The sequence below is a fragment of the Pan paniscus genome, chromosome 19 (assembly GCF_029289425.2).
Source record: "Pan paniscus chromosome 19, NHGRI_mPanPan1-v2.0_pri, whole genome shotgun sequence".
Classification (NCBI taxonomy): Eukaryota; Metazoa; Chordata; class Mammalia; order Primates; family Hominidae; genus Pan; species Pan paniscus.
This window is the reverse complement of record NC_073268.2, coordinates 32326643-32354410: the sequence shown is the minus strand read 5'-3', so window position 1 is coordinate 32354410 and position 27768 is coordinate 32326643. Positions and strand designations below refer to the sequence as shown.

Here is a 27768-nt window from a genome sequence, read left to right as displayed (position 1 = left end):
AAGAATACAAAAATCAGCTGGGTGTGGTGGTGCATGCCTGTAATTCCAGCTACTTAGGAGGCTGAGGCAGGAGAATCACTTGAGCCTGGGAGGTGGAAATTGCAGTGAGTTGAGATCACATCACTGCACTCCAGCCTGAGCAACAGAGAGAAACTCCCTCTGTCTAAAAAAAAAAAAAAAAAAGCAGCAGCAGCAGATTCACGGAGACACACTGCTTGGAATTTGGTGATGCTTCAGGGAGTGGGGCCGGAGCTGGCCTATGCTCCAGACAGCCATAAACTATCAACATAAACACAAGTACACCTAAGCCTCTGCAGGCACGGTGCTGATGCTGCCCCCTCCCAATGGGGTATCATCCGGGTGGATACAGTCCCTGGATGCTGACATTTTTCTTTTCTTTTTTTTTTTTTTGTTTTTTTTTTGTTTTGTTTTTTTTGAGACAGAGTCTCACTCTGTCACCAGGCTGGAGTGCAGTGGCACGATCTCAGCTCACTGCAACCTCTGCCTCCTGGGTTCAAGCAATTCTCCTGCCTCAACCTCCCAAGTAGCTGGGACTAGAGGTGTGCGCTACCATGCCCAACTGATTTTTTTGTATTTTTAGTAGAGACAGGGTTTCACCATGTTAGCCAGGATGGTCTCAATCTCCTGACCTCATGATCTGCCTGCCTCAGCCTCCCAAAATGCTGAGATTACAGGCATGAGCCACCATGCCCGGTCAATGCGGACATTTTTCAAGTCAGCTATGGAGTTTGAATTTTCCTCCAAATTTACACTGGCTATTTCCCCAGTTCAAATTAGGCCTGACTGGTTTCTCTTTCTTTTTTTCTGAATACATATCAGTTTTGGATTGAGGCCTAGCATTTCCACCACCATCCAGAGGAGAGATGAGAAAACCAGAGTTGGGCTCACAATCCCAGGGGAAAAAACAATGGGCTGCTCTGGAATGCTGCAGAATCAGGGTTGAATGAATGCAGGAGAGGGGCAGGCAGCCGGCGGGCATGCCAGCCGCGTGACCAGCCTGCCATGGTATCCAGATGGACATGTGGTATTTGGTTTAAAGCCCACGCTACTGGGGCATAATCAGCTGGGGATAAATTATCAGACTTAATTGTTCTCTCCTTTCCCAGGAAAGGCCAGGAAGGAAAAGACCCCAGTTTAAGAGAGAAGGCATTGTCCTCAGTGGGTCTTCACCCACTACTGACTGAAGCATAGTCAGGTAGCCCAGTCTGGCAAGGGGCTGGTGGGGAGCAAGAGATTCTCATATTCTCATGGCTGCTGTGGCTGGTGGCCACCTTCACAACAATAGCTCACTGGACCCCTGTCCTTCCCATCCCGCCTCTGAAATGATCACATCTGTGTTAAATCTCTGATAAGATACTATCAGGCACTCCAAAGTCCAGTTTGGAACTAGAGTCCTTGCTTGACTCAATCCAGAGTCCTTTCTCCTTCCCTGGCCCCATCTCCCCATTTACTCCCCCCAAATTCTTCTCTCTGTCCAGCTGCTAAGGTCCCTGGGCCACCAGAGGCAAATAGAATAAACCTAGGACATCACTCTCGATCGAGAGGCCTGCATGACTCTTTATTTGCACCAGAGTTTCTCATCTTCCAGGAACAAGAGGAGGAGCTGCTTTGGGGAGACCCACTTCCTCTCCTTACATAACAACACACTGCATTTGCACAAGTGTCCTTGGTTGTAAAGGGTTCCACATTCATTTTCTCATTCAGGGCTTATTACAAGCCTCTAAGGTAGCTAGGGTCATGGTGACCCTGATCCTTTGTCAAAGATGAGCCCACTGAGGCTCAGGGTGGCTACCGTTGTGCCAGGAGTTGCTAATTGGTGGATCACAGACTCCAGTTCAGGGGGAGGCAGGGTGGTAAAGAAGCAGCTAGATGAACCTGGGTTTGAATCTAGCTCAGAAATGTTCCATCTGTGTGACAGCACAGGCAAGTGACTTAATCTGATTGAGCCTCAGCTTCCTCATCTAGAAAAAGGAGTGATCATGCATCCCTCATAGAGCTGTGGTGAGCATTTACAAATCATGAGTGAAACATGCATAGCATGGCATTTGGCAGATAGAAGTCCAGTACATGTCTAAGGATTAGTACTGATTGATTTTTATAATAGTCACCTGGATGATCTCCAATATGTATATATCAATGTATTTTTAGATCAAAATGGAAATTCAAAAATTTAATAATTTCTGACTATACCCTGAGACTCTGTGGATCTCATCTTTTTATTTTATTTTTATTTTTTGAGATGGAGTCTCGCTCTGTTGCCCAAGCTGGAGTGCAGTTGTGCGGTCTTGGCTCACTGCAACCTCCACCTCCTGGGTTCAAGTGATTCTCCTGCCTCAGCCTCCCAAAGAGCTGGGATTACCGGCATGCACCGCCACGCCCGGCTAATTTTTGTATTTTTAGTAGAGAAGGGGTTTTACCATGTTGGCCAGGCCGGTCTCGAACTCCGGACCACAGGTGATCCGCCCGCCTTGGCCTCCCAAAGGGCTGGGATTACAGGCATGGGCCGCCGCACCCGGCCGGATCTCATCTTAGGAAAAGCTAGTGTGGCATAGGAAGAGGGTTAAGTTCCAGTGTGACCTGTGCACACCTGAAGGCACAATCCACACCCACCCACCCTCCACCTCTCTGACCATAACTCTTTTGACTCCCACTTCTTGTCCTCTTTGGGTCTCCCTGAGACCCACTGGCTACCCACCCCTTCAATGTCACCAGGTCCACTCAGGGCCTCAGGGCCTCAGGGCCCTTGCATTTGCTGTTTCTTTTTCATCAAAGACCCTTTCCTCAGATATCTGCACATCTCTCTCATTTCCTTCAGGTCTTTATTCAAATTCCATCTTTAGTGAGTCCTTCTCAGGCCATCCTTCCTACAATTTCAGCCTTCTCTGCAAGTCATTCCCAAATCCCAACTCTGAACATTATCCTTCCTCCTGTCAGTTTTTCTAAGTACTTTTCTTTCTTTCTTTCTTTTTTTTTTTTTTTAATGGAGTCTTACTCTGTTGCCCAGGCTGGAGTCCAGTGGTGCAATCTCAGCTCACTGTAACCTCTGCCTCCTGGGTTCAAGCAATTCTCCTGCATCAGCCTCCCAAGTAGCTGGGATTATAGGTGCCCACTATGATGCCCAGCTAATTTTTTGTATTTTTAGTAGAGACACAGTTTCACCATGTTGGCAAGGCTGGTCTTGAACTCCTGACCTCAGGTGATCCACCATCCTCAGCCTCCCAAAGTGTTGGGATATTAGGCATGAGCCATTGCGTCCGGCTGGACCAGCATTTTAAATTTGATTTCCTAGCGAGCCTACACAGCATACTTCCTTGGGTGGTCTAGTGCTGTCCATTGTCTTATGCAAATAAATTTTCTTTATAAAATCCTAGAAAGCAATTATTATTCTTAATAAACCATACTAATGTGTCCTTAACTGTTAAAAATTAATACTTCATATATCATTTTCACTTATCAGATATATAACAGATTTTTTTTCCAAATCAGTACTCTGTCACAGATTCAGTAATAGGCAAAGGAAACTAAGTTGGATTAATCTTGAAAGAAGTCATTCTAAAAATCAATGTGGTGCTCAACACATCAAATCAAAATAAGTCTGTAATAATTCTTACTTGTGAATTGCTTGTGGTTCCTCCAGAGCCTGAGGTATTGGGCCTGCCTGTGACTGTTGCTGTCCTGGGCTGGAATGAAGTAAAGGTTTGCTGACTGGTGCCTATACTTGGTGGAATGATACCCAGGACTTTCTGGTGTACTTGAACAATGCCTTAAAAAAAGATGAAGCCATAATTAAAAACTGTCACTTTATTGGAAAGCATTACGTGGTGCTCCATTGCTGAGAAGAAACTACGTGTGGCAGGGTTTTATAGTGGGCTACACAGAATGTGAGATCCGAGGTCTGAAATCAGTGAAACGGAGATGAGAAATAATGCCAACAGTATGATCTGGCAAATGTGAATTAAAACTCTTCACATTTCCCTTACCTCCTTGTGTTGCTGGCACATTTACAGTGACAGTCTTGCTGTTTGCAGGAAGTGGCAGTTTGGTAATTACTTTTCCTGCCATAGTGACTGGATTGCCTGTAATTTGGAACATCTGACCTGTGCTGGCAATGGTTGTAGCAGATGCCGCAGCTGTGCTGGTGGCTAATGGGGTATAAGACATTTAATAAGCTTCAGATTTAAAATAACCAGCAACGTAGTGACTTCTAGGAAAGGGCACCAATGCATGAAATGTGGCTCATTTTGTATTTTTAATAAAAACATTCCTCTCCACTCAAAGTGAACTACGTAAATGTTGAAAGTGAAATCATGTAAGAGACGAGTTTGCTAATGTAATATTATGAACATTATCTGTAACAAAACATTATAGCTTGTTTGCTCAATCAGCTGCAAAAGAAAAACAATCTTCTACAAAAAAGTTTCATTTCAGTAGCTAAAGGGTTGAAAATTCTTTTTCCTGAACAAAAGTAATCTTTTACTTAATCATAGTTGTATACCTGAATCTGACTGGCCTTGCTTAACACACATAGCAAAGGTTTGATGAAAGTTCTCATTTTGTTGGAATGCTACTGTAGCTGGAGATCCAACTTTAGTAGTTAGTACCATTTTGGTTCCAGTTGTAACTGAGCCACTTGTGGGGGCCACCATAACCTTCTGTGCTGGAGAGATGGTACTGGTTGCACTGTTTGTTGAGGAAGTGGTGGAAGTTGCAATCACTGTCAGCTTCTGCTGCTTTAATCATTTCTAAAAAAGCAAGGGAGAGGAAACATGAATCAAAATAGTTCAAAATAAAAACAATACCATTGTACAAGAAGTCTGTCCACAATTTCTCTCACCTTAAGAAACTACACTATGTTTCTGAAATATTTTACTTCCAAAAAGAATATATGCCCGTATAAATGTACCTGAGTTTATGGCTGGCCTCAGTGGCTCACGCCTGTAATCCTAGTACTCTGGGAGGCTGAGATGGGCAGATCACCTGAGGTCAGGAGTTTGAGACCAGCCTGGCCAACATGGTGAAACCCTGTCTCTACTAAAAATACAAAAATTAGCCGAGCATTGTGGCTCATAACTGTAATCCTAACTACTTGGGAGGCTGAGGCAGAAGAATTGCTTGAACCTGGGTGGCAGAGGTTGCAGTGAGCTGAGGTCATGCCACTGCACCCCAGCCTGGGTGACAGAGTGACTCCATCTCTTAAAAAAAAAAAAGATTTACCTGAATTTAATTTCTTGATAAAGGCCATATATATTTTTTTAATTCCTCCAAGGTACCTATCTATGAAGGCAGTATTTTTATGTCTCTGTACCACATATATTACATTAAAAATACTAAGTTGTTCATAGCAGAAAATTTAAAATGATCAAGTTTTTCTGGCTTGTACAAATATTCAAGGTTTCAGACTGAAAGCAACAGAGATGTGGGTAGTCTACTGGAGACAGGAACACCATGCTGCCCAGCAGTGAGATTCAGAGCTGAGAACAAATGGAGCTGCGAAAGGTTTCTGTTTCACTGTAATGCTAATTTTTCCAACTATAGAAAGCATGTCAATAGTTAATGACACTATTATTAAAGTTGGCAAACCTGCAATCAAGAAAGCTGAAAATTATAAAATAGTTTTCCTAGACTTCTTATATTATTCCTTCAAATATTTTTACAGAAAAAATAATTTATACTATACAGAGTAGTATAATATGATCTTTAAAACTACAGTTATTAAAGACACTCTGTATATCCTTTATTATAGATTGCTAAACTTTTCTAACAGCTTATCAACAGTGGTGTGATGAGTAACAGTATAACCTTACACATGTAAAAACAACAGGTGAAATTTACAGCAAACCTGGTGGCAGATGCTTTACCTTCATTATCTTATAAGCTGAGGAAATGGAGACTCAGAAAGGTTGTGTAACCGGCCCAAGGCCACAGAGCTAGTTAAGGGTGATGCTGGGATGCCTGCTAAAATCAAATTCCAATTCTGCGCTATCTCCTGCCTTTGCAAAGTGCTCACCTATGAAATCACATCGAATTTTTTTAGGACTACTTTTGTACCTATCTTATATACCTGAATATAATATAAAGTACATTACACAATTCCTCATTCTTCAGAAGAAAAAGAGTTTAGTTTTCAACACTTAGAGATCTCACCTGATTAAATCAGTTAAAAAAAAAAAGAAAAAAGAAAAGAAAGAGGGAGGCAAAGGTGTGTGTGGTAGTGCGTCTATAGCTCCAGCTACTCAAGAGGCTGAGGCCAGAAGATCACCTTAAGCCTGGGAATTCAAAGTTGCAATGAGCTATGAGTGCACCACTATACTCCAGCCTCAGCAATAGAGCAAGACCCTGTCTCAAAAAAAAAAAAAAAAAAAAAAAAAAGGAGGCAAAGAAATAGAACAGATATTTAGTAGTTATTTACTGGAGGATATGCCTTCAAAGTTGAAGTGTTAGCTATCTTCGTAAAAAAGCATTTTAAATAAATTTTTAAAAGTAATATATTAGGGCCGAATGCAGTGGTGCTTGCCTGTAATCCCAGCACTTTGGGAGGCCTAGGTGGGCAGATCACTTGAGCTCAGGAGTTCAAGACTAGCCTGGGCAATATGGCAAAACTTCCATCTCTACAAAAAATACAAAAATTAGCTGGGTATGGTGGTGCATGCCTGTAGTCCCAGTTACTTGGGAAGCTGAAGTGGGTGGATTGCTTGAGCCCACGAGATTGAGAATGTAGTGATCCGTGATCATGCCACTGCATACCAGCAGTGTGGGCAACAGAGTTAGATCCTGTCTCAAAAAAAAAAAGTTACATTGCAGAAATTAGAAAACACAACAATAAAATAAAAAACAAAACAACTAGCCAGTTGTTATAGATATTTGGGTTTAGTAATGAATTTCCTGTGACAGATAGCATCATACATAGAATCCAAACGTGCTATCATCTCAAACTTTGATGTAAGTGAAGGACCTGTGGTAAACTGAAAGATACATAAGAATTTGAAAAAATGTTTTATAAAATGCGAGGGAAAAGTAGTTTGAAACAAATAATTTGGTTTATATGTGATTTTTAGATAGTTATGTATAACTATGTTAATAATATTGTATATAGTATATTCATCTGTATCTTCAATGTTTATATACTGAAGTTGGTAAAAACTTTTTTTACAACAAAATTAGTCACTTTTATTTAAAAGAAACATTACAAATAAGTGTGCAAAATTAAACATCATGATTAAATACACATAAAAGGAACATGCATACTTTACATCAAAATCCACATACAGAGTTAGTTGATTACATGACAGTAACAGTAAAGGAACTGAAGGAACTGGCAAAACCGAGAACTTGCTGCTACGCAGATTTTATATGTTTGCAATCTGAAATCAAAACCATAAAATAGGGTTTCTTTAACGGGAATTTAAGAAAATTAAATATATATCCCAAATAGCTGACAATGTAGAGCCCATAACCTATTTTAGTTACCAAATGTTAAAAAAAGTTATGTGCCTTTCCTTCCTAAAATGTTAGTGTGTAGCTATTCTTACAAATGAGGGGAGGGGAAGACAGTGGACTTGGGGGCTTGGAGGCCAGACCAAGGCATTTCCCTCCACACCAGCGGGAACTGCAGCGGGCACTGCAGTGGGCCCTCCCAGATCCTGCTCTGCCAGACGACCCCGAAGTTAAAGGATGTTTTCCCCCATAACGAATGTTCAAAGTCCGTGCATCACTCTGATGTTCCCTACACATAACCGGGAAACAGATTTAACCCAGAATGTAACCAGGAGACCCCGCGTCCCCGCCCCGCACATGCCTGAGGTCTGACAGCTCGGCTTCTACGGTGGCCTGGTGTCCATCTCATTCTAATGGCCCCAACAGAGACGGGGACGCCACGCAAGGGCACAGACGACGTTACGGGCACAGATGACCACGTTGCAGGTACGGAGAAGACCACAGGCTGGGCTCACACAAGGGGAAACATTCACGCTGTGTTCTCTCTACAGGGTCAGGTCATTTTTCTTCATGTTCGGACGGGAGAAGGAATTCCTTTCTCCTTTTCTAAGGCAAGCTGCTGGTGTTCTATTTAAATCTGCTTATAATGTAAGAACTTACATTTGCACACTTGTTCACTTCCCCGCTGCAGACTCAGTAAGAACAATGGAATCTGTTGCAAAAACAAACTTGAACTCGTCCACCCTCTCAGCCCAGTTCCCAGGTCCGTATGGAGCCCCCGTCAGCGTAAGGATGCGGTGGAGCCACTGAAGCTAACATCACAGCTGAACTCATGGGAACAGCCAGCGGCCACTCAAGCTGGTCACAGCACTGAGTACCTACGGTGCCTTGATGATGATTCTCTCTTTAATACTGGAAATGGGAGTCCTTAGGAAAGCAGACAACCACCTAAGGCTTCGAGACCAAGGTCCCTGGGCAGCCCCTCCAGCCCGTGGCCCAGGAGGCCCCTGGGGCTCTGGCACCAGCCCCGAGAGCCTGAAGGCGGCAGGTGGTGGGTGCTGCGGCGCCCCCAGCAGGGGAGTCACAGCTTGTCATCAGTCATCTCTAGATACTGCGCGTACACATCTCGGACGCACTCCCCCTTGGGGTTGAACAGGAGTTTGTAGTAGCTGCAGTCTGCACAAATTGCAATGACGGCGTTTGGCTGTGTTCCAAAGGCACAAATGCACGGAGATCCTGAGGGAACCTGAAACTTGGAGAAACTCCACTTGTAACTGAAGTATTTTGGAAGGAAACTGGCTGAGGCCAAACTGGACTGTTTATTCCTTTTTAGATCTTCAGCTGCAAAAATATGCACTGTGCCATGGTCGCTGGATACGTAGATGAGGGACGCATCCTGATTGAAGTTAATGCAGTAAATATTGGCTGCTTGAGATCCTCTTCGCAGTTCCTGAATTAAATGCCCTGAGGAAGTATCAAATATTCTTATAAGGATATTATTAAATATCCCTTTCTCGGATGCAGTTGCAATTCTTGTTCCCTGCAGTTTGAGTGCACTGCAGCTCAGGACACCCTCATGTGCAGGAATGTCCACTGGTGGCTTCTCTGTGCTGGCCCGGTCCACAAGCTGTACGTGGCCCGTGTGCGTGCCCGGAAAGGCCAGGAGGGAGTTGTTACTATTGGGACAAAGGACACAGAGGCCTTTGGGGTTATAGCAGGTTTTCAAGATGTGCAACCATTGGGGATTGTGTGTGAATGTGAACACCTTAATTACGGAGTCCAAAACCACCACAATTCTATCTAGCCGCAGTTTGACTGCCTTGACTTCTGTAGAAAATTCTATTTCAATAACAGTCTTCTTCTTCAGGTCATCCCAGATCATTACTTTGTTGGGAGGGTATTTTGGCTTTTTTCCACCAACAACTAAAGCTAAATAGTTGCAGCGAAATAACATTTCAACATGGCCAACTCCTCCTTCTAGAAATTCTTGTTTCTCTTTTTCATTTAGTGGATCAGTGTTATAGACTCGGAATCCATTTTCCATCCCACACGCAAAGCATCTGTGGTCCTGGTCGAAGCCAGCGTACAGCAGCCCGTTGCGGTGATGGTTACACGGCAGGAGGTTCATGGCGCCGCCCTGCTGGGTCGCCGTTCCTCAGCGCTGCATGCCGCTCGCGGGGGCCGGCGGTCTGGTCCCCTCGGGCCAGCGCTGAGGCCGCCGCGGCAGGAAGTGGTAAAAACTTTTATAGTATTTTCTCAATAGGAATAAATGATAATCATCTTTCTTCTCTGCAGCCCCCCCGCCCGCGCCCAACAGAGTTTTGCTCTTGCAGCCCAGGCTGGAGTACAATGGTGTGATCTCCGCTCACTAAAAACTCTGCCTCCTGGGTTCAGGCGATTCTTCTGCCTCAGCCTCCCGAGTAGCTGGGATCACAGGCGTGCGCCACCATGCCCGGCTAATTTTTACATTTTTAGTAAAGATGGGGTTTCACCATGTTGGTCAGGGTGGTCTTGAACTCCTGACCTCAGGCAATCCACCTGCCCCGGCCTTCCAAACTGCTGGGGTTATAGGCGTAAGCCACCACGCCTGGCCGGTAATCATCTTTTATTCGGGTGCTCAATGTTCAGCATATATGCACATTGTATTTTTATTTTTTTAATTTTGTTTTTTTCTTTTATTAGAGACAGGGTCTTCCTATGTTGCCCAGGCTGGTCTTGAACTCCTGGACTCAAGGGATCCTCTTGCCTTGGCCCTCCAAAGTGCTGGGACTACAGGCATGAGCCACTGCACCTGGCCATGGAACATTATTTATAGTATGAAAACACTAAGAAACCATTAGTAGCTTTATAATAATCAATTACAACAAACTCTTACGGAGTTTTAGCGTAATTTGCTTTTCTATATACTGCAGAAATTTTCCAAACTGGAAATTCACAAGAAAAAATTATTTTCAGAAATTACTCATGAAACTCTAAAGATAAATAATAGAAATCTTATTTCAGATGTCCTCCAAATATGTATACTTTTTACAAAACCACAGCTTGGTGTATCCACAGAGCTGTTTTCAAATAATGACAATACGATATATGTGAGATAAACTTAAAAAAAAAAACCAACCTGGCTGGGTACAATGGCTCACACCTAAAATCCCAGCACTTTGGGAGACTGAGGCAGGTGGATTGCTTGAGTCCCGGAGTTTGAGACTGTCCTGGGGAACATGGTGAAACCCTATATCTATAAAAATTACAAACATTAGCTGGGCATGGTGGTGTGTGCCTGCAGTCCCAGCCACTAGGGAGGCTGAGGTGGGAGGATCGCTTGAACCAGGGAGTCGAGGCTGTGATCTGCTCTAGCCTGGGGGATAGTGAGACACTGTCTCAAAAAATAAACCCCAAAACCCACAAGAATATATCATTGTGCATGGGTGTGCATGAATTTGGCTAAAAAATGTAGGTATGTATGTTGTCAAGTAAAAAATGTATGTATGCTGTCAAGTAAAAAATGTATGTAAAAGTGGGACCAGTACCAACTCCCCCCGCTGATGGGAAGTCAAGTGCTGCTGTTTTGAAAGAGCCTCCATTTGGGCCTTGACATCCTCTGCCTTCTTCTGTTCACTAACCTTGGCCTGTTGCTCAACTGCTTGTGCCTTTTCTTTCTCCACTCTGCAGGAAAAAAAGGAGAAACTTATCAGAAACTACCCTATTAGGCATCTGGCATCTAATATAAGTGAAGTCTGGTTGACTTTCACATCATACAAAGGGATGATATTATTTCAATATTAAAATAAAACATTTGGCCATGCAAGGTGGCTCATGCCTGTATCCCAGCACTGTGGGAGGCCAAGGCAGGCAGATCACTTGAGACCAAGAGTTCAAGACCAGCCTGGCCAACATGGTGAAATCCTGTCTCTACTAAAAATACAAAAGTTAGCTGGGGCTGGGCATGGTGGCTCAGGCCAGTAATCCCAGTGGAGTTTGCAGTGAGCCAAGATTGTGCCGCTGCCCTCCAGCCTGGGTGACAGAGTGAGACTCTATCTTAAAAAAAAAAAAAAAAAAAAGTTAGCCAGTCTTGGTGGCACATGCCTGTAATCCCAGCTACTTGGGGGACTGAGGCAGGAGAATCACTTGAACCTGGGAGGCAGAGGTTGCAGGAAGCCAAGATCGCACCATTGCACTCCAGCCTGGGGGACAGAGCAAAACTCTGTCTCTAAAATAAAATAAAATAAAACATTTATGGTAATTAGAAATCGACAAATGGGTAACACATTAAAAATAAGAGAGAGGACCTTACTAAACTATTTACAGCTAGCACTTAAAATCAAAAGTGGAGTAAAGTCAAGCTAGGATACACCCCTCATCTGACTAACGTCAATTCATCCTCCAGACCCCAACACGAATACAACTTCCTCACACTTGGGTGTACAATATGTGTTTCCCTATCACCACATAGAGAAGGGGGATTTGAGAGTTACCAATATAAAGGGGAGATCTGAAACCTAAGAATAGATAAAATCTCCTAACAAGATTTAAAAAATAAAAAGTAGGGAGGGACAAGCATTGAAACTTCCCACATACAATCACAAGGAAGCAGCAGAAGGAAATGGAAATGGTAATAGGACCTGGACTGTACAAAGCCACGCAAGCCAAAGAAAAGTGATTTGTGTCAAAGGCTGTGGGGTCAAGGAGACTGAAGTCCTGTCAGTTACATCTCCCATCTGTGTCTCTGCCCATCAACAGAGCTCTTTCTGTGCCAGGACGACCTTGTTTTTTGTTTTTTGTTTTTCTTTTTGTTTTGAGACAGAGTCTCACTCTGTTGCCCAGGCTGGAATGCAATGGGGTCATCTCAGCTCACTGCAACTTTCACCTCCTGGGTTCAAGCAATTCTCCTGCCTCTGCCTCCCAAATAGCTGGGATTACCGGAGTACACCACCAAGCCCGGCTAATTTGTGTATTTTCAGCAGAGCCCAGGTTTCACCATGTTGGCCAGGCTGGTCTCAAACTCCTGACCTCAAGTGATCTGCCTGCCTGGGCCTCCCAAAGTGCTGGGATTACAGGTGTGAGCCACCACATCAGCTTTTTTTTTTTTTTTTTTTAAGAGATGTTAGAAGGGTGGAATTTTATGTGAAATCTCCCAATTTTCAGAAGTTGGCTTACATTTTTAAAACAGTTTATAGGACAAACAAAACAAGTTTGCAGACTGGAATTGGCGGCAGGCCACCAAGTTGCAGGTTCTGACAGCTCTACTGTCACTGGGAGGCATCTGGAGCTGATTCCAAGCTGCTACGCCCAGCATCAGGAAGCGTCAACTCCATGTTCACCCTCCAGCTTTCGGCTGCCACACGCTGTGTGCTCTAGTTACATGCTCTGACCCGCCACAGACCACGGTGGCCCTCCCCAAGGCCCAGAGTCCATGATGGGAGCCTGACATGGTGTCAGTGAGCTTCAGTAGAAAATGGGTCTCCCCCAACAGTGCAGCAAAAAGCAACAAGAGTTGGGGTGGGGACGTGGGGAACAACATGCTCACATGCAGGGCTCTGAGCTCTGTCCGCTCTGCCTAATTGTTCTTCTCTTGGTCATTGGACAGCCCCAGCCCCTGCAGTTCCTGCTCTCCTCAACAGGGCTGCCCAGTGAGAAATGGACCCTGTCTGCTAGAACACTTTACCTTCACAGATGCAGGATTAAATACCCTGGCATCACACAGTGAGGACGTTATTTTCAAGTGTCTTCAACCCTTCTGATGACCTCAAGAAGAAAGTCTAGGCCAGGTGCGGTGGCTCAAGTCTGTAATCTCAGCACTTCGGGACACTGAGGTTGGAGGATCACTTGAGCCCAGGAGTTTGAGACCAGCCTGCGCAACATAGTGTGACCCTGTCTCTAAAATAAATAAATCAATCAATAAATTATTTTTAAAAAGAGAAAGGCTCAGGTTGATGCCAGTACCTCCTCTCTGCCAGTGTTGATTGCATTTTTTTTTTTTTGAGACGGACTCACATTGTCACTCTGGCTGGAGTGCAAAGGCTCACTGCAACCTCCGCCTCCCGGGTTCAAGCGATTCTCCTACCTCAGCCTCCTGAGTAGATGGGATTACAGGTGCCTGCCACCATGCCCGGATAATTTTTGTATTTTCAGTAGAGACGGGGTTTCACTATGTTGGCCGGGCTGGTCTTGAACTCTCGACCTCATGATCCGCCCGCCTCGGCCTCCCAAAGTGCTGGGATTACAGGTGTGAGCCACTGCGTCTGGCTGCATTTTTTTTTAAAGAGATGCAGGTCTGTTTCTGTCACCCAGACTGGACTGCAGTGGCTATTCACAGACACAATCATAGCATGCTACTGTGTGGAACTCCTGAGCTCAAGCAATTCCCCTGCCTCAGCCTCCCAAGCAGCTGGGACTACAAGTGCACACCACCATGCCTGGGTCTGATCTCACTTTTAACACAAAGAGGGCAGGCTTCAGACTCAGAACTTTGAGTTGACCGCATTATCCCATCTGGAATATAATAGTAGTTGAGAGGGAAGCAGGCTCAATTCAATCAGGCTGAGCACCTGCATTCTTTTAATTATATACATTGCAGGGACAGAGCAGGTGTGTGGATTCTGGAGCAAAACAATGGGAGACTGTAAGTGAGTATTTTAGCTTTTTCTTCCTGATAGCTTTATATACACCTGCAGAGTTACCACAGCAACCTAGCAGTGATTGCCTTCCTCCCCCCACCTTTTTTATGTGGCAAAGTTACAGAACATAAAAGTTATCATTTAAACCATTTGGAAATGTGCAAATTACTAGCATTAGGTACATTCACGTTGTTATGCAACCATCACCACCATCCATCTCCAGAACCTTTTCATCTCCAAATGAAACTCCCATTAAACACTAACTCCCCTTTCCCCAGTCCCCTGAGTCCATGGGGGACACCAAGTCAGCCCTCAGCCCTGCTACGGTTTCCCGCACCTCCTGGAACCTCCGTCTCCTTGTTGATAAGCGAAGTGGGATCTTGGTACTTGGCAGGGTTGTGGTGATGACCAAATAAGTGAAGCGTGTGAAGCACTTAGCACATAAGGTGAATGAATGTTCAAAGCCTGATGGCTGCCCTCATCCGGCCAGGATCTGCACCTCCCTCCCAAGATCACTAAGTCCATTCCCAGAAGGGAAGCTATGCATTGATTGCAGTGACCCGGTGATGCCTTCTTTCCAGCCCACATGAGCTCTGGCAATGCATCACGTTCAATGCTTGCAGCATGTGGACAGCCTGTGACAACACTCTAGTTTCCAGTGTGAATGTAGATTTCCACTTCCCGCCCACATCCCACCTTTAAAATTGTTGGTTGTTATTTCGGTCAGTTTCTAGGCTGGGAGGCAGAGCCGCACTGAAGAAGTAGACACACCCTTCTCAGTCACCTTCTCATCACCAAGTAGGAACTGAGCATCTACTATCTTTCTCCCTTGAGCAAATGGCTGGACAATACCCCTCAGGAATAGAGCTCATCAGAGGGAGGGTGCAGGAGGCCTGGGTTCTGAATCTTACCTATCCCTCCTTTGCTGGGGTATTGAGCAAGCCTTTAGTGTGGAAGGAAACAGGTCCCGAGGCATGGAGGACGTGGCCTGGGATTTTCCATATTTCTGTAACAGCACAACTATCACTGCAGCCAGGTCATTTATGATGGCCGCTGGGAGGACACTGAGAAGCAGCTGCTACCTGTGGAAAGAACTGTAGAATTTTAGTTGATGAGAACCACTGAGGGATGTGGCTGCAAAAATAATAAAATAATCTTAAGTCATATCACTAGTGGTAGAGTGTGTAGAAACAAGGGAGGTGAAAGCCCCCACTGCAGTGTGTTGGTCAGATTCCTTGCAGGGTCTAGGTCTGGGCACATGCCAGGAGGCCTGGCCAAAGGGAGAGATGGTCACTCACTGCCTACTACGCAGGATCATGCTACGTGCTTTACATGTGTTCTCTCATTTCACATCAGGGAAGTCATGTGAGAAAATATCACCCCCATGTAAGCAAGGGAAAACTGGGAGTTACTGCAGTGAAGTAGACTGCACAGGGTCATCCCACCTGGAAGTGAAGGAGCTTGGAATTAGGGCCAGGCCTGGCTGACTCCCAAAGTGTGTGCCCTTGTTGGACACTGGGGCTCCCCTAGAAGCTGGCATTCCACTCTTTCATACCATGTTACATTCTTCTCTGGGGATCCCCAGATACAAAAGAGAATGGACTCGGCGTTCCTTCCTGTTCAGCAGAGCAGCCCCCACTACTCATTCCCTGCCACCCCTCTAGAATCAGCCCTGGATGAGAGACAGTTGATAGGACTAGGAGCTGAGCTGTGCCATTCTGGGCTTCCCACCCCCCAGGCACAGAAAACAGTGATCAAAATGAAACCACTCGGCAGAACCCTCCTCACTCCCTAGTGACAGAGTGCAGTCACCTAGGCCCATGTTCCCTGCAAAGACGTTGAGGTCCATGAAAGTAGGTCCATCCCATAAGGGGGCATCTGAGAAGACAGGTGGGGTGGTGCTGTGGTGAGCAGCACAGACTCCATTGCGGGACTGCCTGGGCTGAGTCCCGGCTCTGGCACTTTACTGCTGTGTGATTGTGGGCAAGTTGCTTCACCTCTCTGTGCCTTTGTTTCTTCCCAGGTAGAATGGGGATTATTATTTGTACCCGCTTCATAAAACTGACATGAAGTTAAATGTAAGGCACCTAGAATGGTGTCCAGCACATAACCAACTATACTAACTTTAACAAAAAATCTTGGCTGGGCACGGTGGTTCACGCCTGTAATCCCAGCACTTTGGGAGGCCGAGGCAGCCGGATCACCTGAGGTCAGAAGTTCAAGATCAACCTGGCCAATATGGTGAAACCTTGTCTGTACTAAAAATACAAAAAATTAGCCAGGCGTGGTGGTGGGTGCCTGTAATCCCAGCTACTCAGGAGGCTGAGGCAGGAGAATCACTTGAACCCTGGAGGGGGATCTTGCAGTGAGCTGAGATGGTGCCATTGCACTCCAGCCTAGGCAACAGAGCAAGACTCCGTCTCAAAAAACAAACAAACAAACAAACAAAAAAAAAAACTCTGTGCACTTCCTCCTTGATGCCATGTAGCCCAGCTGTATATCCATCTTACCTTTTGGAATATGAGCTGCTTAAGGCTGGGACTGTGTCCAATTCTCTCTGTACCCCAGTGCCCAGAGGAGTCCAGCACTTACTTATTGTCTGTGGTGGGCATTGAATTTTCCAAATATTTCTGGTCCCAGGTGCTCTTTCAACCTCTTGCTGCCTCCTGTCTAGAGGTGAGGTCTCTTTCCCCTCCCCTTGAGCCTGGGTGGTGCTCATGTGATTGCCTCAAGAAATAGAATGTGGTGGAAATGGCATTGGATGGCTTCTGAGGCTAGGTTATAAAAGGGATGTAAGTTCCACCTGGCTCTCACTGGGAATGCTCACCCTTGGACTCCAGCCACCATATTGTGGGGAAGCCCAACCCATGTGGAAAAGCCACTTGCAGGTGTTCTAGTCAATTGCCTCAGCTAAGATCTTAGCCAAGAGCCAATATTAAGCGGTAGACCTGTGAGTTAAGAAGCCTTCAGATATTCCAGCCCCAGCCTCCGGGCCACCTGACTTCATGCCGAGTGGAGCAGAGATGAGCTCTCTTCACCTAGCCCTGCCCAACTGGCAGATTTGTAAGCCAAATAAACCCTGTCATTGTTTTAAGCTACTAAGTGGTAGAATAACATTTATGCAGCAGTAAATAACCAGAACGCCAACTAGATAATCAGCCCTGGGAGTGTCAGCTCAGCAGATTAACTGTGGTGGCTGGTTGCTCTGGCAACTGCCTCAGCCATCACTTTGGGTAAGTCCAAAACAGAGGGAAGGGGCTGCTGGGTGTGGGGGAGACGACAAACTTGGGAGCCAGGCTGCTATTATCACCCTTAGCCTGGTTCCACTGCTCCACACATGCATGGCCCTGGGCAGGTCTCTGATTCTCAGATGTGTCCATTATTCAACCCAGCAAGGGCTGTTGGGAGCTTCATCAGATGTGCCAGACAGAGAGCGATCTGGTGCCTGGTAAATACTGGTTTCTTTCCTGGGGAGGGTTTACAGTGAATGAAGGGGGCTTTGTTCTCTGAACACATGGTGTGAAGGATAAAAGAAGAGCACCAGTGTGGGCCAGCGACAAGAATAACATGGGCTAGGGCCAGAGGCTGCAACCAGACCAGGTGCGACCTCCATGAGGCAAACATCGCTACCTGCCAGCTCATCATTTGTCCTTCCCAGCTGGTCTAGGAGCTGAACCCAGAGGCAGGTTCATCGAGGAGCTAATACAGCTTGAGCTTCAGGGCCCTTCTCTGCATGAGCAATGTGTTCACATGCTCACAGACTTCTCTAATATTTGCAAAAGTTAAAATGTTTTAAATGGACTGACGCTACCATCTTCCACTCCAACTTCCCCTCCAGCACACTTCCTCTTGAGTCAGGTGGTGGTGGAGAGGCCATGTACATTTTGGGAATCTTGCTAAGGAATTGAGTTGGGCAACATGTATTGTAGGTTTAGCAGGACAGGTCTATGTGGTTCACAGCCACTTCCATGAATGACTCAGTTATTCCCAGCTGTTAGGAATGGCTTCTAGAACACTCCTCTGCCAATTGCGCCAACCCACCTGGATCCAGATGCAAAGATGCAGGGCCGGAGGCTCCAAGGAGCATCATGAAGGAACATGTCCCATGGTGCCTGGCACCCAAAGTACGTGGGCAATGGAGAATAAACAGATCAATGGAAAGACAGAATGGTCATTCTATTTTCTTTATAGAAAATATGTTAAACCCTGGCCAGGCACGGTGGCTCGTGCCTGTAATCCCAGCACTTTGGGAGGCCAAGGCGGACAGATCACTTGAGGCCAGGAGTTCAATACCACCCTGGCCAACATGGTGAAAGCCTGTCTCTTAAAAATACAAAAATTAGGGCCAGGCGCGGTGGCTCACGCCTATAATCCCAGCACTTTGGGAGGCTGAGGGGAGCAGATCACCTGAGGTCAGGAGTTTAAGACCAGCCTGGTCAACATGGTGAAACCCCATTTCTACTAAAAATACAAAAATTAGTGGGCCATGATGGTGGGCACATGTTGTCCCAGCTACTCAGGAGGCTGAGGCAGGAGAATTGCTTGCACCCAGGAGGCAGAGGTTGCAGTGAGCCAAGATCGCACCACTGCACTCTGGCCTGGGTGACAGGACAGAGCAAGACTCCGTTTCAAAATAAATAAATAAATTCATTAATAAAAATAAAATAAAAAAGTAGCCAGGCATGGTTGTGTGTGCCTGTAACCCCAGCTATTTGGGAGGCTGAGGCAGGTGAATTGCTTGAATCCGGGAGGCAGAGGTTGCAATGAGCTGAGATCATGCCACTGCACGCTCACTGCCTGGGTGACAAAGTGAGACTCTGTCTAAAAAAAAAAAAAAAAAAAGTTATGTCTTCATCATTTGAAGGAGCAATCAAAGAGTATGCTGAAGAAGTAGGACAGTATTAAAATATTAGGCAATTTTTTTTTTTTTTTGAGATGGAGTTTTGCTCTTGTTGCCCTGGCTGGAGTGCAATGATGCAATCTTGGCTCACTGCAACCTCCGCCTCCCAGGTTCAAGTGATTCTCCTGCCTCAGCCTCCCAAGTAGCTGGGATTACAGGTGCCTGCCACTACACCCAGCTAAATTTTGTATTTTTAGTAGAGACAGAGTTTCATCATGTTGGCCAGGCTGGTCTCGAACTCCTGACCTCAGGTGATCCATCCGCCTTGGCCTCCCAAAGTGCTGAGATTACAGGCATGAGTCACCTCACCCGGCCATCTTTCTGGATTTTAAGATGTTTGAGGTATGTGTCAAGTTTTTAAAAATCTGTAATCTGTTTTGATTTCTTTGTTTCTTCTAAACAAATATTTACTTCAGTACCTGGCTTTGTATTCACAATTTTGTACATTTTCTTTTTTTTTTCTTTTTTTTTTTTGAGACAGAGTCTCGCTCTGTCGCCCAGGCTAGAGTGCAGTGGTGCAACCTCGGCTCACTGCAAGCTCTGCCTCCCAGGTTCACGCCATTCTCCTGCCTCAGCCTCCCGAGTAGCTGGAACTACAAGCACCTGCCACCACGCCCAGCTAAGTTTTTGTATTTTTTTTAGTACAGACGGGGTTTCACGGTGTTGGCCAGGATGGTCTCGATCTCCTGACCTCGTGATCCACACGCCTCGGCCTCCCAAAGTGCTGGGATTACAGGCATGAGCCACCGTGCCTGGCCAATTTTGTATATTTTCTTAAAGAGAAATTGCAAAAGCTTCCGGACCCACTAAAAATCCTGGATATGCCCGTAACAGAACCCCAATTTTGTTTAGGGTGACAATATACCCAATAAGACTGCTTTTCAGTCTCCCTTGCAGTTATGAGTAGCCACGTGAATAAGATCCGGAAATGGGGTGAAGTTGAATTGCATGGGACCCCCAGGAAGGCTTCTTAGAGGGAGCAAGCTAACTTGTCTGAGAGGAGGAGTGCCCTTTGCCCCTTCGCCTTGTTCTCCTTCATGTTGCCTGAAATAACAGATGCGATGGCTGATGCTCCAGCAGCCATTTTAGTTCATGAAGTAACAAACTAAGGGTGATTCAGGAGAAAATACAAGGAGCTGAGTCCCCAGGAACAGTGGGGCTGCCACCCCAGCCCTGAATGGCTGACCGCCAGCCTTTTTCATATGAGAGAAAAACAAACCCTTCTATCCTGTTCAAGCCTCTACATTTGGGGGTTTTCTGTTCAATGCTCCCAAAAGTAATCCTCAACTATACAATGATCCCTTGAGAAAGTCACTTCCCCTCTCTGTGCCTCAGAATCGCATCTGAAAACTGCAATGAGGCTGAATGACTAAACTGGTGCTTCTAATATTTCAGCCAACCACATGCCACATTTCTGAATGTTCCTGTGTCCATGTGCCATCAACACTATTTATTTAATATTCTTCTTTAAATTGATCTGTACTTCAAATTTTTTATTACATACCTTTGACTAACCCCCGATTGCTGTTCTAACATTTCTGCAAAGATATGTCTTCAAATCTTGATTTTAAAAAATAACATTTATTTTTCAAAGAAGGCATGGGATTTGTTCTTTTCTTTCTTTCTTTCTTTCTTTTTTTGAAACAGAGTCTTGCTTGTTGCCCAAGCTACATGATCTCAGCTCACTGCAGTCTCCATTTCCCACGTTCAAGTGATCCTCCCACCTCAGGCTCCCGATTAGCTGGGACTGCAAGCATGAACTACCATGCCCAGTTTATTTTTTATTTTTTGTAGAGACAGTGTTTTGCCATGTTGTCCAGGCTGGTGTCGAACTGCTGGGCTCAAATGATCCTCTTGCCTCCTAAAGTGCTGGGATTGCAGGTGTGAGTCACAGCGCCCAGCGGGATTTGTTTTTTTATGGCTATTTCAGTAAGCAACATGTTGACATGAGCAATTTGGATAACTTCTTTGAATTACGTTACTGTTTTATACACACAGTATTTTTGGAAGTTGGACACTGGGGAAAGTCCTGGTGGATTTGTAATTTGTGTAACTCCACAGGAAGTTTCACAGGGCTCTTATTTCACTACGAGCCCATTCTAATGTTGACCCTGTCGCGGGCCTTACTTTATATAAATTATGCTTCCCTTAAAAGATTGGGACTCACTGTTCTGGTTCACTCACTCCAGCCAAAACTTGAGGGTCTGAAGTTTAGGCTGTACCTCTGGAACTTGTCTTTGTTCATGAAGACAAAAAATGCTTAAATCACTTTGATCTGAGTAGCTCCATGGGGTCTGATTAACTCCACATGGGTGCCAACTGAACTGTCCCACACTCACCCCCACTCCCATCACAGTGTTTTATTTTTTAGTTTTGTATTTTTTGTAGAGACGGGGTTTTGCCATGTTGTCCAGGCTAACTCCTGAGCTCAACTGATCCGCCCACCTCGGCTTCCCAAAGCGCTGGGATTTACAGGCATGAGCCACTGTGCCTGGCCCCATCACAGTGTTTTATATTGGGTATTTCAGAACCTCTTGCCCACAGAGAAATGGGCAGAGGGGACCACACTACGAGAATTGATTGTATGTGCTCAGAAATGGGATCATGGGCCGGGCGCAGTGGCTTACACCTGTAATCCCAGCACTTTGGGAGCCCGAGGCGGGTGGATTGCCTGAGGACAGGAGTTCAAGACCAGCCTGACCAACATGGTGAAACCTCACCTCTACTAAAAACACAAAAATTAGCCAGGTGTGGTAGCAGTCTCCTGTAATCCCAGCTACGTGGGAGGCTGAGGCAGAAGAATCGCTTGAACCCAGGAGGAGGAGGTTGCAGTGAGCTGAGACTGGGCCATTGCACTCCAGCCTGGGCAACAAGAGGGAAACTTTTGTCTTAAAAGAAACAAAAAAATGAAATGGGATTACGGTGCCAACATGGTTGCCAGACAGACCAGGCGTCTGCCAGGGAGTGGTTTCATGTCAGATGACCTGCTATCTCTGTGAAGTTAATATTGTACCATGGCCTTATCCAGCCCTGCTGCAGTTCTTTACTGTGAGTAATAGGAAGCTGTGAAACAGCACTTTTCATAACACAAATGGCCAGTTACTTGGCCTGTCTCTGTCCCACTGCCATTGCTCAGGCTCTGAGCTGAGTGCGAGTCTCAGCTGGATGTCTGTACTGCCTCCCAGACAGCCTCCTGCGGTTTGTCTTACCTCCTCCAATCCCTCCGCCTCTTTACCACCCGAGTATTTTTATGACACACAAAACCTGCTTTCTTGCTCCTCTGCTTACAGTCCTTCAGTGATGCTTCGCACTGCTCAGGAGAAAGTCTGAGCTCCTTTGCTGGAACACAAGGGCCTCCAGATCAGTCCCCTGCCCACTTCTCCAAACCAGGCCCCTGCTGCTTCTCCAGCACCCGGTGTCTAATCTCCTTGGCCTGGAACACGAGGCCTCCAGACTGGGACCCTGCTGCTTCTCCAGCACCTGGTGTCTAAGTGCCTCCTTCTTGATGTCTGCTCTTCAGTCACAAGGAGTTGCTCATCTCTCCCTGAGGACACACGTGCACAAACACACACACATGCACACACAAGTGCACACACAGAGAGGAGCGTGCTCTTCTACTCCTTCTCCCTGTGGTCCCTGGAAGGCACCATCTGTCCTAAACCAAAGGCCCACCCCCTCCCTGAAGTCCACCCTGGTCTCACCAATCACAGGACCGATATGCAAAAACACAGATATAACTTAGAGTGCTCACTCTGTGCCGGGCACGGACTTAAGTACCTCACAGGCATTAGCTCTTTTAATCCTCACAACAACCTTATGAAATAGGTTCTGTGATGAGCTCCATTTTACAGATGAGGAAACTGAGGCTTGGAGATTTAAAGTAACTTGCCTGGTTTCACTTAGCTGCCGGCCCCCTTTTCTCCCCCCAGAACACTGACTACATTTCCTTCATAGCGTGTTAGTGCATTTAATAATTTTCATAACCACCAACTGTAATGATACATGGTGGGAAAGGTCAGTGCCCTCTTGGTTTGTGGTCCCCACAGTCAAGCTCAGGGCCTGGCACCCAGCAGGTGCTCAGTAATGCTGTGACTAAAGCACTGGTCTGTGTTTCTTCAAGGAAGCTCTTTCTTCCTGCATTAAAATCCTCTTGGCTCAGAAGTGGACTCATGGGAAGGGCTACGAGGCTTGTGCCGCAGGGTCCTTCCCTTGTGTGGGGCCCCACTAGCAATGCGCACAGATGCTCATCTAGTTTTGTAAAGTAAGATATTATTTTTTGGCCAGGCACGGTGGCTCATGCCTGTAATCCGAGCCTTTGGCAGGCCAAAGTGGTAGGATCGTTTGAGCCCTGGAGTTCAAGGCCAGCCTGGACAACATGAGGAAACCCTGTCTCTACAAAAAATGTAACAATTAGTTGGGCGTGGTGGTGTGCACCTGTAGTACCAGCTATTCGGGAGGCTGAGGTGGGAGTCCTGGAGGTGGAGGCTGCAGTAAGCAGAGATCATGCCACTGCTCTCCAGCCTGGGTGACAGAGCCAGAATCTGTTTCAAAGACAAAAAAAAAAAAAAAAGAAATTATTTTTCTTAAAGATGCCCCCTATATTTGTAATCTTTAGGGCCCACAAAACCAAGGTCTGTGTGAGAGGCTTGCTGAAAATGCAGCTTTCAGCTGGGCATGGTGGCTCACACTTATAATCCCAGCACTTTGAGAGGCCAAGGTAGGAGGATCACTTGATCCCAGGAGTTTAAGACCAGCCTGAGCAACATAGCAAGACTCTGCATCTACAAAAAAGTAAAAAATTAGCGGGGCGTGGTGGTGCATGTCGCTGGTCCCAGCTACTTGGGGGGCCGAGGTGGGAGGATCACTTGAGCCTGGGAGGTCGAGGCTACAGTGAGCCATGATTGAGCCACTGCACTCCAGCCTGGGCAACAGACCAAGACCCTATCTCAAAAAAAAAAAAAGAGAATGCACATTTCTAGCCCTACCCCCAAGCACCCAAATCTTGGAAGATTCTTGTCTTACCAAAGTCTGAGCACCACTATGCGAAATGTTTCTTCCCTACCCCAGTGATTTTTCTATTTGCTTTAGGGCTCAAAAGAGAGTCATTGCAGTGGTGGGGTCAGCTATTAACATCTCTCTTTTCCTGGAAACCAGTTGATGCCTATAAGAGGGGTTTCCTCAGCTCTCTGAATAACTTCAATTTGTTCTTTTTGGGCCAAGCCTTGTGCTGCCTGGTCCTGCTGATGAGAGTTCGGCTAGAGGGAGGGGTGGGGAGGGGCCTGAGCTGGGGGACCAGCAGGGGGGCAGCCTGCAGCCCTGAACCCTAATCCTCGTCACTGTCCCTTCTCTGCCTCATAAAGGTGTTCTTGCTCTTTCTCCTTTCTAGCCAAGTCTCCTCCCTCCACATATGTGTTCTCATCTAGATCAGTTTCGATTCCCGCTGGTGGAAAGCAGCTTCAGGCAGGGCCACTGCGCAGGAAGGGCGGGCCTGGGTGCAGGCGGGGCTCCGGGAGTCACCCCCAGACGCGCGGCTCCCCTTCCTTGTCCTCCGCATGACGCCGGTGCCGGAGCCCACGTGAGCCTTTGCCAAGGAGAGATTCAGAGATGTGAGCAGAAAAACTGGAAGACGGATTTCTTCAATAAGGCAGCGGGACGGTTTGGCTGATGGAAGATGTTTCCCGGAAGCCTGTTCACGCTCCACCCTGAAAGTCCCAGGGCCGTGAGAGTCAGCCGGGCCGCCGAGGCGGTGCCCTCCAGGCTGCAGGATGATCCAGCAACTGTTTTCCTCAGCACTGTGTAGGTTTCAGCTTATGAGTTCTGTCCATGTTTTGTGAGATTTATAGCTAAGTATTTACCTTTTCGAATGATTATAAACAACATAGTAGTTTTAATTTTAGTGTCTACTTGTTTTTTGTTACTATATAGAAATACAATCGATTTTCATATATTTATGTTGCATCCTCTGTGCTTCTAAACTCACTAGTTTTGGAAGCTGTTTTTTGTTTTTAGATTCCTTAAAATTTTATATATGGGCAATCATGTCATTTAATAATCAACCTGTATGCCTAAAATAATCAACCCGTATGCCTAAAATAATCAACCTGTATGCCTTTTATTGTAAGAAAATCCCTAAATACTGGGATTACAGGTGGTGAGCCACCGTGTCCAACCAGAAACTTTTTTTTTTGGTGATTTCAAATGAACTTGACTTTTACTGTAATTATACCTAAAGTATTTGTAAACAATTGTTTAGAACTTCTATTTGTCATGGACTTTTGAGTTTATTCTTTGGATCATATAAAAAGACTTTTTTTGTTGTTTTTAAAGTTATAAATCTCTGTATGCACTTTGCTTTTCTTAATTAAACATAATCCAAAGTAAGCTGTGACTCATTTATTTATTTATTTATTTATTTGAGACAGGGTCTCGCTTTGTCACCCAGGCTATGGCGCCATCTTGGCTCACTGCGGCCTCAACCTCCCAGGCTCAAGCAATCTTCCCACCCACCTAGGCCTCCCGAGTAGCTGGGACTACAGGCATGCACCAGCATGCCTAGCTAATTTTTGTATTTTTTGTAGAGACAGGGTTTCTCCATGTTGCCCAGGCTGGTCTCAAGCTCCTGGACTCAATCAGTCCTTCTGCATCGGCCTCTCACAGTGTTGGGATTACAGGCGTGACTTTGCCACCATCCCCGGTTTGTTTTTTTTCAACAGGCAGAGTTTAACTATCACGGAAGCCTCCCGCCTCAGCCTCCCAAAGTGCTGGGAATACAGGTGGAAGCCACTGCACCCATCCAGCTATGATTCTTCGTTAGTGTACAAGATTGTACACTACCAATGTATCTGATTTTCAATTTTGCTTGAAATGTGATGCAAGTGGTGTCAGCCTGCTGATAAGTTAACATTGTTCAGGATGAATCTTCTACAGAAATAATTGCTTTTTTTCCCCAGTATTTAGTACTGAAAGATATTAATGGTAATATATTTCTGGTTTAATATAAATTAAGCATGTTTTCTAGTTGTGCGTGAATGCTGGCTGGCAACTTAGTAAGTTTTGACAGTTGTTTAAATATGTAATGTTAAGCTTAGGTTTTAAAAAAGTAAAACTTATAAAGGAAAATAAAAGGAATCTCAGGATCCCCAAACTCCTTATGCCAAAGAGAAAGTTAAGCCTGGAGGTTGTGCCACACAACACTGCCATGCTTTTGCCAAGTGCAAAGCTGCTACTTCACAAGCTTGTGTGAAAGCATGAAGCATTAGCCAGACCCCCACAGGATGCAAAAGGCCTCAGGCAGCTCCAGATGTTTGCCCCACAAATCAGTCACACTTAAATATTTTGCTGCCTCAAAAACTTTCAAGATGTCAAGATGTATATCCACCCGTAAAATGAGGGCATGTTGATTGTAACTTTAGGTCTGCAATCTAAATGTAGCTCCTGAAACCAGTGTTGTTCCTTTCTACACAGATAATGTTGATTCCAAGCTTATCTTTCCAGGTGCAGAACAAAACGAAGATGAGATTAATCATTCTTCCACCTACCCGGAGACACCTGCACAATTAATTCTTCCTTTACTCCCTTTTTTTCCTTCAGAAGTTCACCTCATCTTATGTAAAATGCAGATCTACTGGGCACTAACTAAAGTCTCACAAGAATATAACTATTCCCTGTCTCACTACCTACCTGCCCCTCATCCTACATGCCTTCCCCACCCCTCTTTTTTTTTTTGAGATAGAGTTTCGCTCTTGTTGGCCAGGCTGGAGTGCAATGGCGTGATCTTGCCTTACCGCAACTTCCGCCTCCCAGGTTCAAGCGATCCTCCTGCCTCAGCCTCCCGAGTAGCTGGGATTATAGGCATGTACCACCACGCCCATCTAATTTTCTATTTTTAGTAGAGATGGGGTTTCTTCATGTTGGTCAGGCTGGTCTCCAACTCCCGACCTCAGGTGATCTGCCTGCCTCGGCCTCCCAAAATGCTGGGATTACAGGCTTGAGCCACCGTGCCTGGCCATGCCTTCCCCTGTTTAAGGATATGTATAAATACTAAATCTCCTTAAAACCTCTTCAGAGAATCCATGCCACAGACTCTTTCTGTGCCTTGTGTTTTTCCTGGGCACTTCCTCAAGCTTGGACTCAATAAACTTTGGCTGATGGAGACTTACCTCAGCCTGTCATTTTTTTTGTTTAACAAACTGATAAACTGCTGTTTATTATTTACTTTTAAAAAAAGAAAATAAATATGAATGTGTTTGGCACATTCAAAAAAATTTAAGAACTGCTTTCAAAAGACGCTGTTGAAAAAATGAAAAGATGGTCACAGGCTGAGATAAAATATTTGAAAATCAGATTTCTGATAAAGTGCTTGCATCTGTCAAGTCTTGTTAAACACCAACAAAAAAAAAAGAAAAAAAGTACTCTCATCCAAAATATGTAAATTACTCTCAAAATTAAATAATGAGAAAACCATCTAAGTTTATAAATGGGCAACATGTTGGAACAGACAATGCAAAAAAAGAAGAGACACAGGCATAAATAACCAACTGAATAGATGTTCAACATCATCACTCTTTAAGGAAATGCAAATTAAAACCATTAATGAGACACCACTCCACAATTATTAGAATGTCTAAAATGAAAACATTTCACTCAGGCTTGAGAGGCTGATAATGAGGTTCTGCCTAAGTCTTGTCACCCAGAGTTATCTGATATACCTTAGGAATGCACCCTGAGACTGGGTAATTTACAAAAAAAAGAGATTTATTTTGGTTCACAGTTCTAGAGGCTGGGAAGTCCAAGATTGAG

General features: G+C 45.4%; 1 protein-coding gene and 1 long non-coding RNA gene across 2 annotated transcripts in view; one reads left to right on the top strand and one right to left on the bottom strand.

Moving 5' to 3' along the window:
- LOC134729507 (uncharacterized) overlaps positions 1 to 27483 on the top strand; it is a 36758-nt gene extending 9275 nt beyond the window's left edge. The window contains exon 2 of the long non-coding RNA XR_010110655.1: positions 24356 to 27483. This is a non-coding gene — a long non-coding RNA (uncharacterized LOC134729507). The remainder of the gene's footprint in view (positions 1 to 24355) is intronic.
- LOC100989136 (WD repeat domain phosphoinositide-interacting protein 3-like) lies at positions 7163 to 13943 on the bottom strand. Its single transcript, XM_034943253.3, has one exon. The coding sequence runs from the start codon at positions 9581 to 9583 to the stop codon at positions 8537 to 8539; it is 1047 nt and encodes a 348-aa protein (XP_034799144.1). The 5' UTR covers positions 9584 to 13943; the 3' UTR covers positions 7163 to 8536.
- Positions 27484 to 27768: the final 285 nt, after the last annotated feature.

Coding starts and splice junctions, on each gene's coding strand:
- LOC100989136 (XM_034943253.3), bottom strand. CDS start 9,583: ATGAACCTCCTGCCGTGTAACCATCACCGCAACGGGCTGCTGTACGCT.